The sequence below is a fragment of the Callospermophilus lateralis genome, chromosome 15 (genome assembly GCF_048772815.1).
Source record: "Callospermophilus lateralis isolate mCalLat2 chromosome 15, mCalLat2.hap1, whole genome shotgun sequence".
Lineage (NCBI taxonomy): Eukaryota > Metazoa > Chordata > Mammalia > Rodentia > Sciuridae > Callospermophilus > Callospermophilus lateralis.
This window is the reverse complement of record NC_135319.1, coordinates 54,478,464-54,491,919: the sequence shown is the minus strand read 5'-3', so window position 1 is coordinate 54,491,919 and position 13,456 is coordinate 54,478,464. Positions and strand designations below refer to the sequence as shown.

General features: G+C 42.5%; 1 protein-coding gene across 1 annotated transcript; it reads left to right on the top strand.

Annotated features, from left to right (window-relative positions):
* The first annotated feature begins 2,871 nt into the window (after nucleotides 1-2,871).
* Lrit2 (leucine rich repeat, Ig-like and transmembrane domains 2) lies at nucleotides 2,872-6,645 on the top strand. Its single transcript, XM_076834336.1, has 4 exons — nucleotides 2,872-2,981; nucleotides 3,273-4,054; nucleotides 5,734-5,763; nucleotides 5,894-6,645. The coding sequence occupies exons 1-4, from the start codon at nucleotides 2,872-2,874 to the stop codon at nucleotides 6,643-6,645; spliced, it is 1,674 nt and encodes a 557-aa protein (XP_076690451.1).
* Nucleotides 6,646-13,456: the final 6,811 nt, after the last annotated feature.

Sequence of the window (13,456 nt, the reverse complement as noted above, 5' to 3'; positions counted from 1 at the left end):
AGTCTACTAGAGTGAGTGGGAAATGTGAGAAATGTGAACAGAGGGAGGGCTCTGCTTCACTCACTCACACAAGGATCCAGGTGGAGGGAGGCACCACCATCTGGAATGTCCATGGAAAAAGTGACACGAGGGGATCATGGGACTTCTCAAACATCATTTACTCTAACATTTCATTAGCCAGAATATGAGTCCCATGGCCCATGTATTTCAAGGGGCCTTGGAAATGTGGTCTTCTGTTCACCACAGACATACCACAGAGTGTGGGTGGTCAAAGGAAACATCTAAACATACTGGAAGCAGATGGAGGGGGCAGGAAGCAGCTTAAGCTAGAAAAAAAATGGGAACATAGCATGTCTGCTCTCTGATAGATTGTTCAATTCTCTGTCTGGGCTGTTTCAGAGTTTGGCTAATATTGAGGAATGAGCAGCATCTTCCAATTGAACAGATAGGATGCTCTCTTACCAAGATTCTATTAAGACAAGCCAGTGAGATGCCTCCCAGGAGCCATTTATATCTAATAGTTTCATAAGCAGAGTAAGTCCTCTTCCACGACTGTGTCTCCACCAAGAACTCAAGAACACCAAGAGCCAAGTTTCTAAACTCAACCTGCAGGAGGGGAGATGGAGTGGAAATATTCTCATACTTCCTTCTCTTTGTTGACAGGGTCTCTTGAGTCTAGGGGTTACACTTAGCCACATGTTATTTTAAGCTGAATGACATTACCTAAGGTAGTTTAATTGTCCTAGCCCCCTGCTTTAACTTCCAACATAGCAATTCTCTATTCCAAATAAGGAAACAAGAGGCTGAGGGGATCAGGAAAGGAGAAGGGGCAGAGGAAAGTGGCCTACGTGATTACAGAGATGGCACATGCCAGCTGGTGTTCTTTCTTCACAGTCTAGCAGCAAATCACTTCCGGTAAGTTGGGTGGAGCTGGATTTATTTGACAATTTTTTTTTTATTTGACAATGATAATGCTGTCCACAGGCATGGAGTGGACAGAAAAATTGTAGGTAAAGAAGAAGATTCTTTCAGCTTTTATATTTTGGAGTAAGAGGAGTGAAAGGAATTCACTGATGATTATGCATACCTGTAGGTTGAATCACACATAGGAAGCAAGCTTAATGAGGTCTTGGCATTCTTGGCAGAGGACTCTAGAATGAGGATGGCCTATAGGAAGTGTTCCCCCCATCAGGCTAACCTGGCCAGGCTCTGATCCCTCACTGCCCCCAGTCACTGGATGTAGGCTACCTTGGAACAGATCTGAACTCACACAAGCACTTTTTTTTTTTTTTTTTTTTTGCAGCTGGGAATAAGCTCAACTCTTAAAAGGAGATCTAGGCATCTCTATGTTCACCACAAACTTTGTACCCATAGCACACTCCTTGTTTTGGATTTTCATTTTGAGAGGAACTCCAGAGATCTACCCAGATTGCACAGTTAAACTGAATGGGAACTCCTGCAAATATATCTGTCATGAGTGGAAAGCCTGGAGTGTAATCAGCTTAGTTGTGACCCATTTCCCTCCTACTGGTTAGCTTCTAAGCGGATTTTTTTTTTTCACTGAAGCCTTTTGTAGGGTATAATGTGTATCATGAGTCTTACAGGAACTCACAAAATTTCAGTGTTCATCTGGAAGTACCCCCAATTAATACAGATGTAGGTATTTCTGCTCTTCAGAAATCTATTGTTATAGGAAGTGAATTATTGGACACCTATTGTATGTGGAGAGCTTTATTTACATAATCTTGAAGTTTCCTTGGAACACTATGAGGTGCTTATTAATATTCTCACTTTGCAAATGAAAAATTGAGATTCAAAAAAATCTCAAGACAGATGCATAAGCAAGAAAGAAGACTTCATGGGGGCAGGGTCTATAAGAGTTTGGCTTGCCACAGCATTCCTTGTAGTGTGTGGCTTAGAGAATATGATAAAGAAATATTTGGTAAATGAACAAAGAGTGGCAGAGCAAGTCCCAAGTCATATAGGTCTCATTTTAAAATGTAGCTCTTTCACTTTTAATGTGAAATACATAGCATTCAGGAGAAGTCCAGAAAAAAGAAAAACGTTTTGGTTTTATAAGAACATATAATATTTTTGAATATGGTGGCATGTGCCTGTAATTCCAGCTACTTGAGAAACGGAGGCAGGAGGATCATGAGTTTGAGCCCAGACTTGGAAACTTAGTGAGATCCTGTCTCAAAACAAAACAAAACAAAACAAAAACAACAACAAAAACCTCACCAGCACCACCACCAACAATAAAATACCATCTTGTGTTTGAAACAGCATCATGATGCTTCTCTGACTCTGGTCTGCCTATGGTCAAGCTGCAGATGCAGTAGTCTTAATGCATTGGAAGCATGTCTAACTACACCACCAACGTATGGGGGAGAGAACAAATGATTGGAATCATCAAAGAACTACTTTGTTATTTCTTATCTGCTTTCACTTGGAGAAAATGGTTGAAAGTGCTGGGATTCAGGAGCCAATTGTGAATGGTGAACTATGAAATGGACCCTGGCCATGAATGAACCCTGATGCTCAGAATAGCATTACCTGCTGGTTTCTCAGACTTTTTTGAAAGAAGCTGAAGGAAGGTAGAACCAGGATGTAATTGGATATCTGGCTTAAGTTTCCAGAACCAGCAACCAGAAAAATGGTGAATTTTCATGCCTTAGTCAAGAGCATAACTCCCTCTTTATGGACTCTGCCTGAGCCTATGATCTGGGCCATAACAGACTTTAGAGCATCCAGGGGCTTTGCTGTTGCTGTGCTGACCTACATCACCATGGATTACCAGTAATAGGATTTGCCACTTGGAAACTGGGACTACGCTTATTCAAAACACACAGCAGTTTCTTACAGAGAAATATGGCTTTGGTTTTCCACTACTTTCTGCTAATTCTAGTCTTTCAGGATACACATGCAGTTCAGCCTTTCTGTCTGCAAGGATGCACCTGCTCAGAGGAGAGTTTTGGCAGGTGCGCTGTCCTGGCAGGATGCCAGAGGGTTATAGGGGATGGACTTTTGTTGGGAATGATATGGAGTGGACACATGCCCAGAATTGGCAGGAAATCAACAAAATTCCTATGAGATTCACCTTAGTTGGTGTTGGACTTTGTGAGCTGAGTATTTTTACCAATATAGATCTCTATTATTTTAAGCGAAAAATATATTTTCATATAATTCACATGTACAATGCAAGGATACACCTGACATCCCTTCCAACTTTCCTGATGTTCATTTTAAAGCTTTTCTGGTTTCTTGTACAGGACTCTGCAATGCATGTCTATTTCTTTGGGAAATATTCCAGAGAACCTTCCTGAAGAGCTCAAGCAAGTAAGAATTGAACACTCACCCATATTTGAACTTTCCCGAGGGCCTTTCGTCAACATGAGCACCTTGGAATACCTTTGGCTCAACTTTAACAATATCACTGTGATCCACCTAGGAGCCCTGGAGCATCTGCCAGAACTGAGAGAGTTGAGACTGCAGGGGAACAAACTCCGTTCAGTACCATGGACAGCGTTCCGCGCCACCCCTTTCCTGAGGGTCTTGGATCTCAAAGGCAACAGGATTGATATACTCCCTGAGCTGGCTCTTCAGTTCCTAGCTAACCTGACCTACCTTGACCTATCCTCCAATAGGCTTACAGTCGTATCCAAAAATGTCTTCTTGAACTGGCCGTCCTACCAGAAATGCCAGCAGCTTCACTGTGGGGCTAAGATTCTCTCCGGCATGGTGCTGGCACTGGACAACAACCCCTGGGTATGTGACTGTCGTCTAAGAGGACTTGTCCAGTTTGTCAAGTCCAATAGCCTTCCAGTCATCCTGGTGAATTCCTACTTGATATGCCAGGACCCTGTCTACAAGGCAGGGCAGCTACTTCATGAGATTAAGCTCAGTGTTTGCATGAAGCCACAGATCTCAACCCCCAGTGCCAATATTACCGTTCAGGTAGGACAGAATGTGACTCTGCAATGCTTGGCACAGGCCAGCCCCTCACCAACCATCTCATGGAATTATCCCCTGAGCATTTGGAGAAAATTTAATGGTAAGCTACATGTACCCTCTTGGGGTATCTAGGGAGAATGGAGAGGTCTGTAGCAATCCTACATCAATAAAAGAGGTTCTAAAATGTGTTAGTCATGAAGGATGGGTCTAGGTAAAATCAGAATAGATCTGAATTACACTCACCAAAATAGAAAAGATTCCAAGACAGTGTTTCATTACCAGCATTATTTTATTTCACTTTACTTTTGCAGAGCTGGGGATCAGAGCCAAGGCCTATATGCTAGGAAACTTTGTAGCATTGAGGTACATCCCAGTCCATTGGCAGTGTTTTAAATGGTTGCATACAGATCTCTCCAGGACATATAGGCATATGGACATAAATAAACATGTTATTGCTGATTTATCATATTGTATACATGTTTTAGAATTGTATATGAATAAATACATTTTTAAGAGCCCTCTAGATGGAAAACAGTATACTGCAAATTTTACAATCCTAGAATTTCCAACTAGAATTGATTTTATTACTTATTTACTAAACTTGCCTGAAAGGAATCATTTGAGATGCTTGTTTGAAATGAGATTTTTCAATCCCCATGCCCTGGAGATATGAGTTCAGTGAGTCCAGGACAGAATATATATTTTAGCAATTGATCTTTCACCCCCTTACCTCTCAGTTAATTGGAAAAGCTGGAAATTCCTAGATACTAACTTAATTTTCACTTCTTACTACTGTGCTGGTCAGATTTTATAGCTTAAAATTATAATACTGGGGTACAGGGAGATAAAGTGAATTCCATGGCCCCCAGAACTGGGATTTGAACCTGTCTTTCTTTATTGAAGCTCTAAGCTCTGTTTCCACACTTCAGGTGGAATTCCCTGTAGGGTTGTCAATGCCACAAAGCCAGACATAGCTTCCTCAAGGGTATCTTGAAGGTAAAAGGAAATTTGTTGATTTTTGCATATTTTTAGGTCTAGGTCTAGAAGACTACTTGAAGTATCAAGGTAAAACTTGGGAAATGGAGTTAGTCACCCAGACAGTTGTCATAACATGGTTATATCCTCTAGATGATTAAAAAAAATTAACTAAGTTTTTCAGTTTTCCTCATCATTTTGGTCACATCCTGTTAGTTGATGGTTAAATGCTAATGGAGGAGAAATACAGGATTTATCATTCAGTCTTTTTGAAAACCAGTGAAATGCATTCAGAGCTTATCTTTTGATATTATGTAAATCACTCTTGGCACTATGCTCTGCCTAGTCTTCTAGAAATAACAACAGCTAAGACTTATTGAACCCTTATCTTCAAACCTGTGGTGTGCATGCTATTATCATCCCATTTTATTGACAAGTAAGTTGAAGCCAAGAGAATTTAAGCACCTTGCCTAGGACCATACAATTAGCAAGGAATAGGGACCCAGAAATTTGACTCCAAACTCTAAGGCACTGCACATTTGGGTGGTAAGAAAGCATTTTTTGGAGCTCACAGTATTGCTCAGTCACACAATTACAAGAAATCTCCTGAAAGCTGTTAAGCTCAGCAAGACTACTGTGGTTGTTGGGGGCAGTTACTGATGTTGAAAGTGTGTGGGCTTCATAGATAGAACTGGGTTTCAGTTTAATTGCTGCTTCTGAACAGCAGCAATTGCTCTCACTGTGGGTAAGTTGGTAGATTGATCCAGTCCTCAACATTCTATATGTAAGATTAGGTACCTACAGGGTTTCTGAGAGGTGAACATCTGGCACCAGGTACACATTTAATAAAAGATTCGCATCATCTTTTAACAACAACAACAACAACAACAAAACCAGCATTGCTAGAACTTTCCAACTATTTATCAGAAAAATGCACAGCTACTTTTCTCTTTTCTCCACCCAGTGTTGACTTCTTCGACTGCAGAAGATGCTGTTCTGTCCCAGTTGATCATCCCTGCTGCTCACCTGGTAGACAGTGGCAATTACACCTGTGTAGCCTCCAATTTCATTGGCAGGAGCACCCTGGTCATCTCCCTCCATGTCCAGCCTGCCCAGGTCCTGCCTGCATCCCATTCTCTTTCCATCATCCGGGAGGGTAATTCCTACATTGACTTGCGGGTGGTGAAGCAGACGGTGCACGGGATCTTGCTGGAGTGGTTTGCAGTAGCCAACATCTCTGAGGAGTGGTTTACCCTCTACCTTACTTCAGATGAAGCCCTCAGAAAAGAAGTGGTCCACATTGGCCCTGGAATCAACACATATGCTGTAAATAACCTCCTCCCCGGCACAAAATATGAGGCATGCCTCAGTCTGGGGAGCCGGCCCCCACACGAGGGCCGGTGTGTCGTCTTTGTGACAGGCAGGGATGGGGGCAGGCTGGAGGACCGCGAGCGCCTCCTACACATCTCGGTGGTCCTGTGTGTTTTGCTGCTGGCAGTGCCTGTAGGGGCTTATGTCTGGACAGCTGAGGGTCCCTGCAGCTGCAGGGAGTGGGGCCCGCACTGCTGTCCTCATCCCAGGCATGCTCTCAGGCCTCCCCCTGCAGTTCCACAGTGCAAAGACAGATCCTTTAGAGACCATCTAGCTGTCTGTGAGGATGGCGAGGGCCACAGACACATGAAGGGGAATGAGGAGAAAGAAGATGACAGTGGCTAACAACCCAGGTCAAGGGGCGGGAAATGATGTGGACAAAACTTACTTCAACCAAGATTGTGAACAAATTCTGATACTGGATGGGAACAGTAACCACACAGCAAGGAAGGCCAATGTCTGCCTTTTTGAGGGAACTGGGATCAGTCCTTTTTTGGGTAGTGCTTTGTTGCTTGCCAAGGGGGTGATGTAGGGCAAATCCAGTCCCTAAAACCAACCCTCCATTGCAGCTCAGCTGAGCCTCATCCATTTATTCAAGTATTGTTGAGCACCCACAGTGTTCCAGGAACGGAACTTGACAGAGTGGGTTCAACAGTGAAAATGAGGACACAGTCTTTATCTTCATGGAGCTAAGGCCATGTTTACATGTAATATTTACATGTAACATTTTGCATATATTATTCTGTAAAGATAGGTAGTTATCCCCTTTTATAGGGAAAGAAACTTAAACCTGGAAAGTTCAATGATTTATGAGGCTGACTCTCCTTACATTGACCACTGGGTTCACCCAATATCAGAATTTTCTGATAATCAGTGTTGGTTGAAATAATTAAAAACATTTTTTTGTGGTGCTGAAGATTGTACCCATAGCCTTATATATGTTAGGCTGTGGAACTATATAACCATTCCTTTTTACTTAGTATTTTGAGACAGGGTCTCATAAGTTGCTCAGACTGACCTTGAACTTGTGATCCTCCTGCCTCAAGCTCCTAAATACCTGGGATTACAGGTGTGCACCACTGTGCCCAGCTTGAAATAAATTTAAAACAAAGACAACACTCATATTCAGATCAATTGTTCATCATTCCTTCAGGTCCTTCTCACTTATTCTTTTAGACACTAGAAGAAAAAACAATTTTTAATGGGAATTTACAGTCACATCAAAAGTAGAGAGAATCTCATTCCTTCCCATCTGTCAGCTTCAACAAATTTTTTTTTAATTTTTTTTTTTTTTTGAGAGAGAGAGAGAGAGAGAGAGAGAGAGAGAGAGAATTTTTAATATTTATTTATTTTTTTAGTTTTTGGTGGACACAACATCTTTGTTGGTATGTGGTGCTGAGGATTGAACCTGGCCTGCATGCATGCCAGGCGAGCGCGCTACGCTTGAGCCACATCCCCAGCCCTTCAACAAGTTTTAACATTTTCTGGTCTTATTTCATCTGGTCCTTACCCTCAACCTTTTTTTAATTTTATTTTTTGGGGGATTTTAAAATATTTTAAAATAAATACAAGCTTCCCACCTACTTATATGTAAATATTTTAGTTTGTTCTCTAACAAATTAAGTTCTTAAAAAACACAAGACAACACTAGAATGCCCCTTAGAATGTATATTTTTTAAAAAATGCATATATACTTAGATATGTACATGTGCACAATAACACATACATATAATAGAGAATTTCTTTGTAATAAATTTCATATGGTAATTTTTTACAGGATTTTTTCTTTTCTCTGAGTATATATAAATTAAAATTCTATTTCCAAAAAATTATAATTTAGTCCATTATAACCATGCGTAATAGTGAGATTCATTATGCCATATTTGTACATGTGCATAACATAATTTGGTCAATCTCATTCTCTAGCACCTTTCCTTTCCCTCCCTTCTTCCATCCCAGATACACTTGCTCTACTCTATTGATATCCCTACTACTATTATTATTATTTCAATTAGTGCACACACATATATTAATGAGATTCATTGGAGTATATTCATACATGGACATATTATACTTTGGTAGATTTTGTTCCTCAGTAGTTTATCATGCCCCCTCATTCCCTTCCTCTACACTATTGGTCTCCCTTCTATGGTCTTTCTTCTATTTTCCTGAGACTCCTGTGGTATATTTCAAAGGTAAGTGGCTGAAGAGAGGCAGGAACTTGTATTTGTATTGGCCTCTGAGTATTTCCTTCCACAGGACTGAGGTTCAGCCATCATGAAATAGCTTGGTGCAACCATGAAGGCGAGAATGGACTCTCTGATTTTCCTCTGCCAAAGGGGGCTTGGTGGTGGGCATGGAACAGAGTGGGCAGGAGGAGGGAAGGGGCATGGAAGAGGAGTAAACCTGGAAGTGGGTCAGAAGCATGTTGATCAGAAGCTGTGTTCAGCTGCTCCTGTGAAGATGGACATTTAGGGAAGAGGAATCTGGTCTAGAGTGGATTTCTGGGAATACCATCCTTTTGAAGATCTGTGGGGAGCCTCTTAAAAAGTTCTAGAGTGAACTGGTTATGGGGTACACACCTGTAATCCCAGCAGCTCAGCAGGCTGAGGCAGGAGGATCTCAAATTCAAAGCCAGCCTCAGCAACTTAGCAAGGTTCTAAGCAACTTAGTGAGACCCTGTCTCAAAATAAAAAAGGGCTGGGAATGTGGCTCAGTAGTTAAACCTCTAGGTTTAATCCCAGTACCAAAAAAAAAAAAAAAAAAAAAGAATCCTAAAGATTCACATTATTGACAGTTCCAGATGGTTCAATTTAGGATTTTTCTACTTAGCAATGATGTAAAAGTGATATGCATTCAATAAAAATCAAACTTCAGTTGAGAATTTTTATCTTTTTCTGGATTAGCAATATACAGCATGGAGATGTTAGTGGCAGCAAGACACAGCTCTCAGTCCATTACGTGATCAGAAGGGAACAACCACTGATACTCTACTGTACAGTGATGCAAAGCTACGATGTTCAGTAAGTTAGGTGTGTTAAATGCATTTTTGGCTTACAATGATTTCAACTTAACATGGATTTATTTGGATAAAACCCCATAGGTCAAGGAGTATCCGTACATGTAACGTCATGATACCTATGCTAATATCCCTCACCTTTTCTGTGCGATTCATGTTTGAAGGATGTTATAATAGTTTTAGATCCATTTGTCATGCTCTTGGGGGGAGATTATGCATTTAGAGTTTAGATAATGTAATTTTAAGACAGGAGGCATTTATAAGTAGGGCTACTGGTTTTTAGAATAGAGCTATCTCTATTCCCAGGGTTCTGCTATCAGCAATTTGCAGAAGGAATTTTGTTCTTTTCCTCTTTTCTTCTGTCTTATTAGAACCTGTCCACCTTACACCTAGATTAGGGCCCAGCAAAGATGATAAGACTAAGAACATGTGTTTCCACAGGAATGATTGAGTGAGTTACTGAGTACTGGATAAGTGACAGGACCTCATTTAGCAAAAGAAGTTCACTGGCATGATTTCACGTCACATGAGTGTTCCCAGCATCAACCTGTTGCTAATCCACTTTATTAATTATATTATGTTGGCTCATGCCACAATCACCTCATTCTGGAATCCAGACCCTTCAGAACACCTCTGTCTCCTAAAAGAACCTCTTTGTGTCCACATGCCAATCTGCCTGCCGTGGTCCTTATGCAATATCATCTTCATTTTAACCTATCCCCATCTAGAAACCCTGAAGACTGTCAGAGAAGTGTTGCTGCCTGTTAGTAGCCATCACTCTGGATTCTTTGAAGCCTCTATTGTGCTGTGTGTGATGGCATGGATCTATAGTCTCAGCTGTTCAGGAATCCTTGATCACATGAGTTCAAGAGCAGCTTGGTCAACATAGCTAGGCCCCATCTTTTTAAAGAAAGAAAGAAAGGAAGGAAGAGAGAGAGAGAGAGAGAGAGAGAGAGAGAGAGAGAGAGAGAGAGAGAGAGAGAGAGAAGAAAGAAAGAAAGAAAGAAAGAAAAATATTCTGTTCTCAAAGAGATACAGAATCCCTGACGTCCTTGGAGAAGCAGGGGCAGAAGGTTTGCCACACTTTTCCAGCTGGGTTCTGCACTGGGACAGAGTACCAAAGTTATCGTAGGGACAGCTCATCAGTTCTGTCTTCCCTTGGAATGAGGAGGCCCAAATGCAAGCTGCAAGTTGCAGCTTACAGAGGCCCAGCTCTCTTCTACTTCCATCTTCTGTCTTCTCTTCTCCCAGTACATAGGGGAGGATTCCAGGCCTATTAATGTGTAGAAACACGCTCAGGAAGGTCTGCTTGGAGAAGCCCTCTCCCCCAGGAAATGTGCCTTTCTAGGTGGGCCACAGTAAGCTATCCTCAAATATTCTCTTCTGCAACTAAAAATAGCAACTGTCTACTGAGCTGTGACAGTAGCTACAAAGCTGGTGCCAGGTCCTTTGAATATATTAGTTCTTGTCATTATCACAGCAATAAGCTTATGTTGTCACATTTAAGTGGCAGGTAGTGTCTATTGATTGTCCATGGAGCTAATGCTCCATTCTTATAGTCCAGGAGTGGAAGGCCCTCCCTAGATGCTGTTCCTGCCCTCTCAGCTCTTTCCCTACAGGCCTAACATTGTACCAGCTTGTAGATCTGGGCCTTTCTTGATGTGACTGAGCAAGGAGCCCCTCACCCTGCTGTTCCCTAAGTCGGTGGGACTTGGTTAGCTCTACCCCAGTAAAAAAAGCAGGGTCTACTCTAGTGCTGACTATATTCACTGGTCTCTTCGGTTAAGCTGTCCCCTCCTTCTCTGTCCCAATGTGACTCATGCTGGCTACTTGGCCCTTTCTCCTTCCATGGCCAGTTCCAAAATTGACTCTGCTTTGGTTCAAATTTCTGGGCTTGTCTTTGGAGTCCGACTCCCTTCCAAAACCCATCTGCTATCCTGAGCTCCCAGTTCAGAGGTCTTAGCAACCATCATTCCAGAGATTAACTGCTTTCCAGCTTACCCGCCCATGCCAAACATCCCAATTCCTGCCCTTGCTGGACTGTACTGGGGTAGTTACTTCTAGCCCCAGATCTCCTTCTTTCCCAAGCAATCCTACCTGAGTGTGTCTTACTTAGAGAAAAAGCCCAATCCAAGTCCTGGTTGAGGGGGTCAGGTAGACAAGTCTGCAAAGGTGCTGCTGTTTGAGGTGCATGCAGGCAATTTGGACAAAAATTTGAAGCCTCCCTCAGTTGGGGTTCTGGCTGGCTATACCCACTGAAGAAGCCAGGAGGCAGGCTGAGCTTGGTTGTGAGTCAGGTAGACTGGTCTCCACAAGTCCATGAACACAAATGTAAGCAGGGGCAGGAGGTCAGATTGCGTAGAGTTATTAGATTTTTTATTTACCATTTACAAAAGAGATTGACCGCATGCATGATGTAAGGATAGCTGTATTCCCTGCAAAGAGCAGACATGATCCAACCCAGCCCTTTCCTGAAAAGTCTGGAAAGACCTGTCCAGTCTGGGCTCCTGACATGCTAGAGCCTGCCCCTCATTAATACTGTTTGGGTTAGGAACTGAAGACACCCTGGCAAGAACTCTGTACACTGGCACGTCTGAGTTATACCTCAAAACACAGATTCAGACATCAAGAGAACCACACAAGCATAAAATCTCTTCTCATAAAATCATGACATATTCTAGAGGGCTTATGTGCAAGTGGAGCAAAATGTAAAGAACAATTCTATTTTTCTATCTGTGTATAAATCTAGATTTTCTTATGGCAGGTTCCTTAAAGCAGGGAAGAACCTCTGTATATTAACCACAGTAGGTTTGTAGGGTTTCTCTCTTGGGAACACTGTCACATACTAACAATGTATGCCTAGACCACAGGAAAATGCTTTCAGATCAGATCCCAGCTACCAACCCACTATGCAACATCGGACAAATCATGCCTTTCTTGGGAACTCATTTCCCTTATCTTGGCAAAATGGAGGCTCAGACTAGACATTGCTGCCCAGCTCTGGTGCTCCCTGAGAGTGGAATGGGTGAGGGGAGAACAGAAACAGAAAGCTATCATCTGGTTCTGGCTTCTGGGGACCAGTGGTAGCCAGCACAACACCCCAGTGTTGAGAGATTCTGATATTTTCTAGAAGAACTGTACTCAGAGAACTGGCCTGCATAAAAAAACAAAACAAAACAAAACAAAACAAAAAAAACAAAAAACAACTTTGCATTTGTGCCACTTTGCACTTGGTTGAAGGCTTCATCACAACTTTGGGGCTGAGGTTCTTCATTTTACTGATGAGGAAGAAGATAATCAGAGAGTTAAAACAGCTTCCCTAAGTTGAATAAAAACAGAACATCCCTTAGATCTCAGCCCAGATATCTATCTATCATCCTACACTGTCTCTTGGAAGAGGAATGGTGGGGCAGCTTCTCAGAAAGGAGTCCCAACAGTCTTTTGGGTACTTCTAGGATTCCCAGTGTGGCTCCAGCTTCTAGGACCAGGCAGTCCTGGACAGGCATTTCTGCCTTCACTCTTGGTAAAACCATCTTATACCTGTAGGTCCCTTGTCCCACATGAGCACAATAGTGGTCTACAATCTCACCCGGATGCCATGCTTCAGTGTTTCAGTGGCTTCAGGCAGAGAGAGCCCTGCAGCCAGGATGAGTTTTCAGTGTCTCTTCTCCCCATGTTTGCCTGCATTTCCTCTCCTGTGGAATGTAATGTTTGCTGACCTCCAGCCTCAGCCAGGACTGGATCTCCTTTTCCTGCTCCAGCTCTTAGCTATGGACTTCAGGATCCAGATTCTTGTTGGCTTATCACATAGAGCCAAGGCCCCATGATGAGATCTCAGCAGAACCCAAGCAACTGTGAAGTCTGGGGTTGGTGAATAGAAGATGCATAGAGCTAGCTCCTTGTCAACTCATGGCCTCTGAAGAATGGGGAGCATCATGGCTGTGTCAAGGATTGGGGGCACAGGGACATATTTGCTAAATGCATCCTGAGAAATTGCTTGCCCAAGGCCCTATCCAGAGACTTGTGTATGGGGTACAAAACAGGGATGACCTTCAGAAACAGAGGAAGGGGAGCACATTGAGATCAGCAGGGTGGCTATGTTGGGTAGGAAGGGAAGAAGGAGCCACAGGGTATTCT

What these genes read in the sequence shown, in the direction of transcription:
- Lrit2 (XM_076834336.1), top strand. Translation starts at nt 2,872, where the DNA reads ATGGCTTTGGTTTTCCACTACTTTCTGCTAATTCTAGTCTTTCAGGAT. An exon ending in TCAGAGGAGAGTTTTGGCAG is followed by an intron (nt 2,982 to 3,272) that starts GTGCGCTGTCCT and finishes TTTCTTGTACAG; the next exon opens with GACTCTGCAATGCATGTCTA. An exon ending in CATTTGGAGAAAATTTAATG is followed by an intron (nt 4,055 to 5,733) that starts GTAAGCTACATG and finishes AGGTACCTACAG; the next exon opens with GGTTTCTGAGAGGTGAACAT.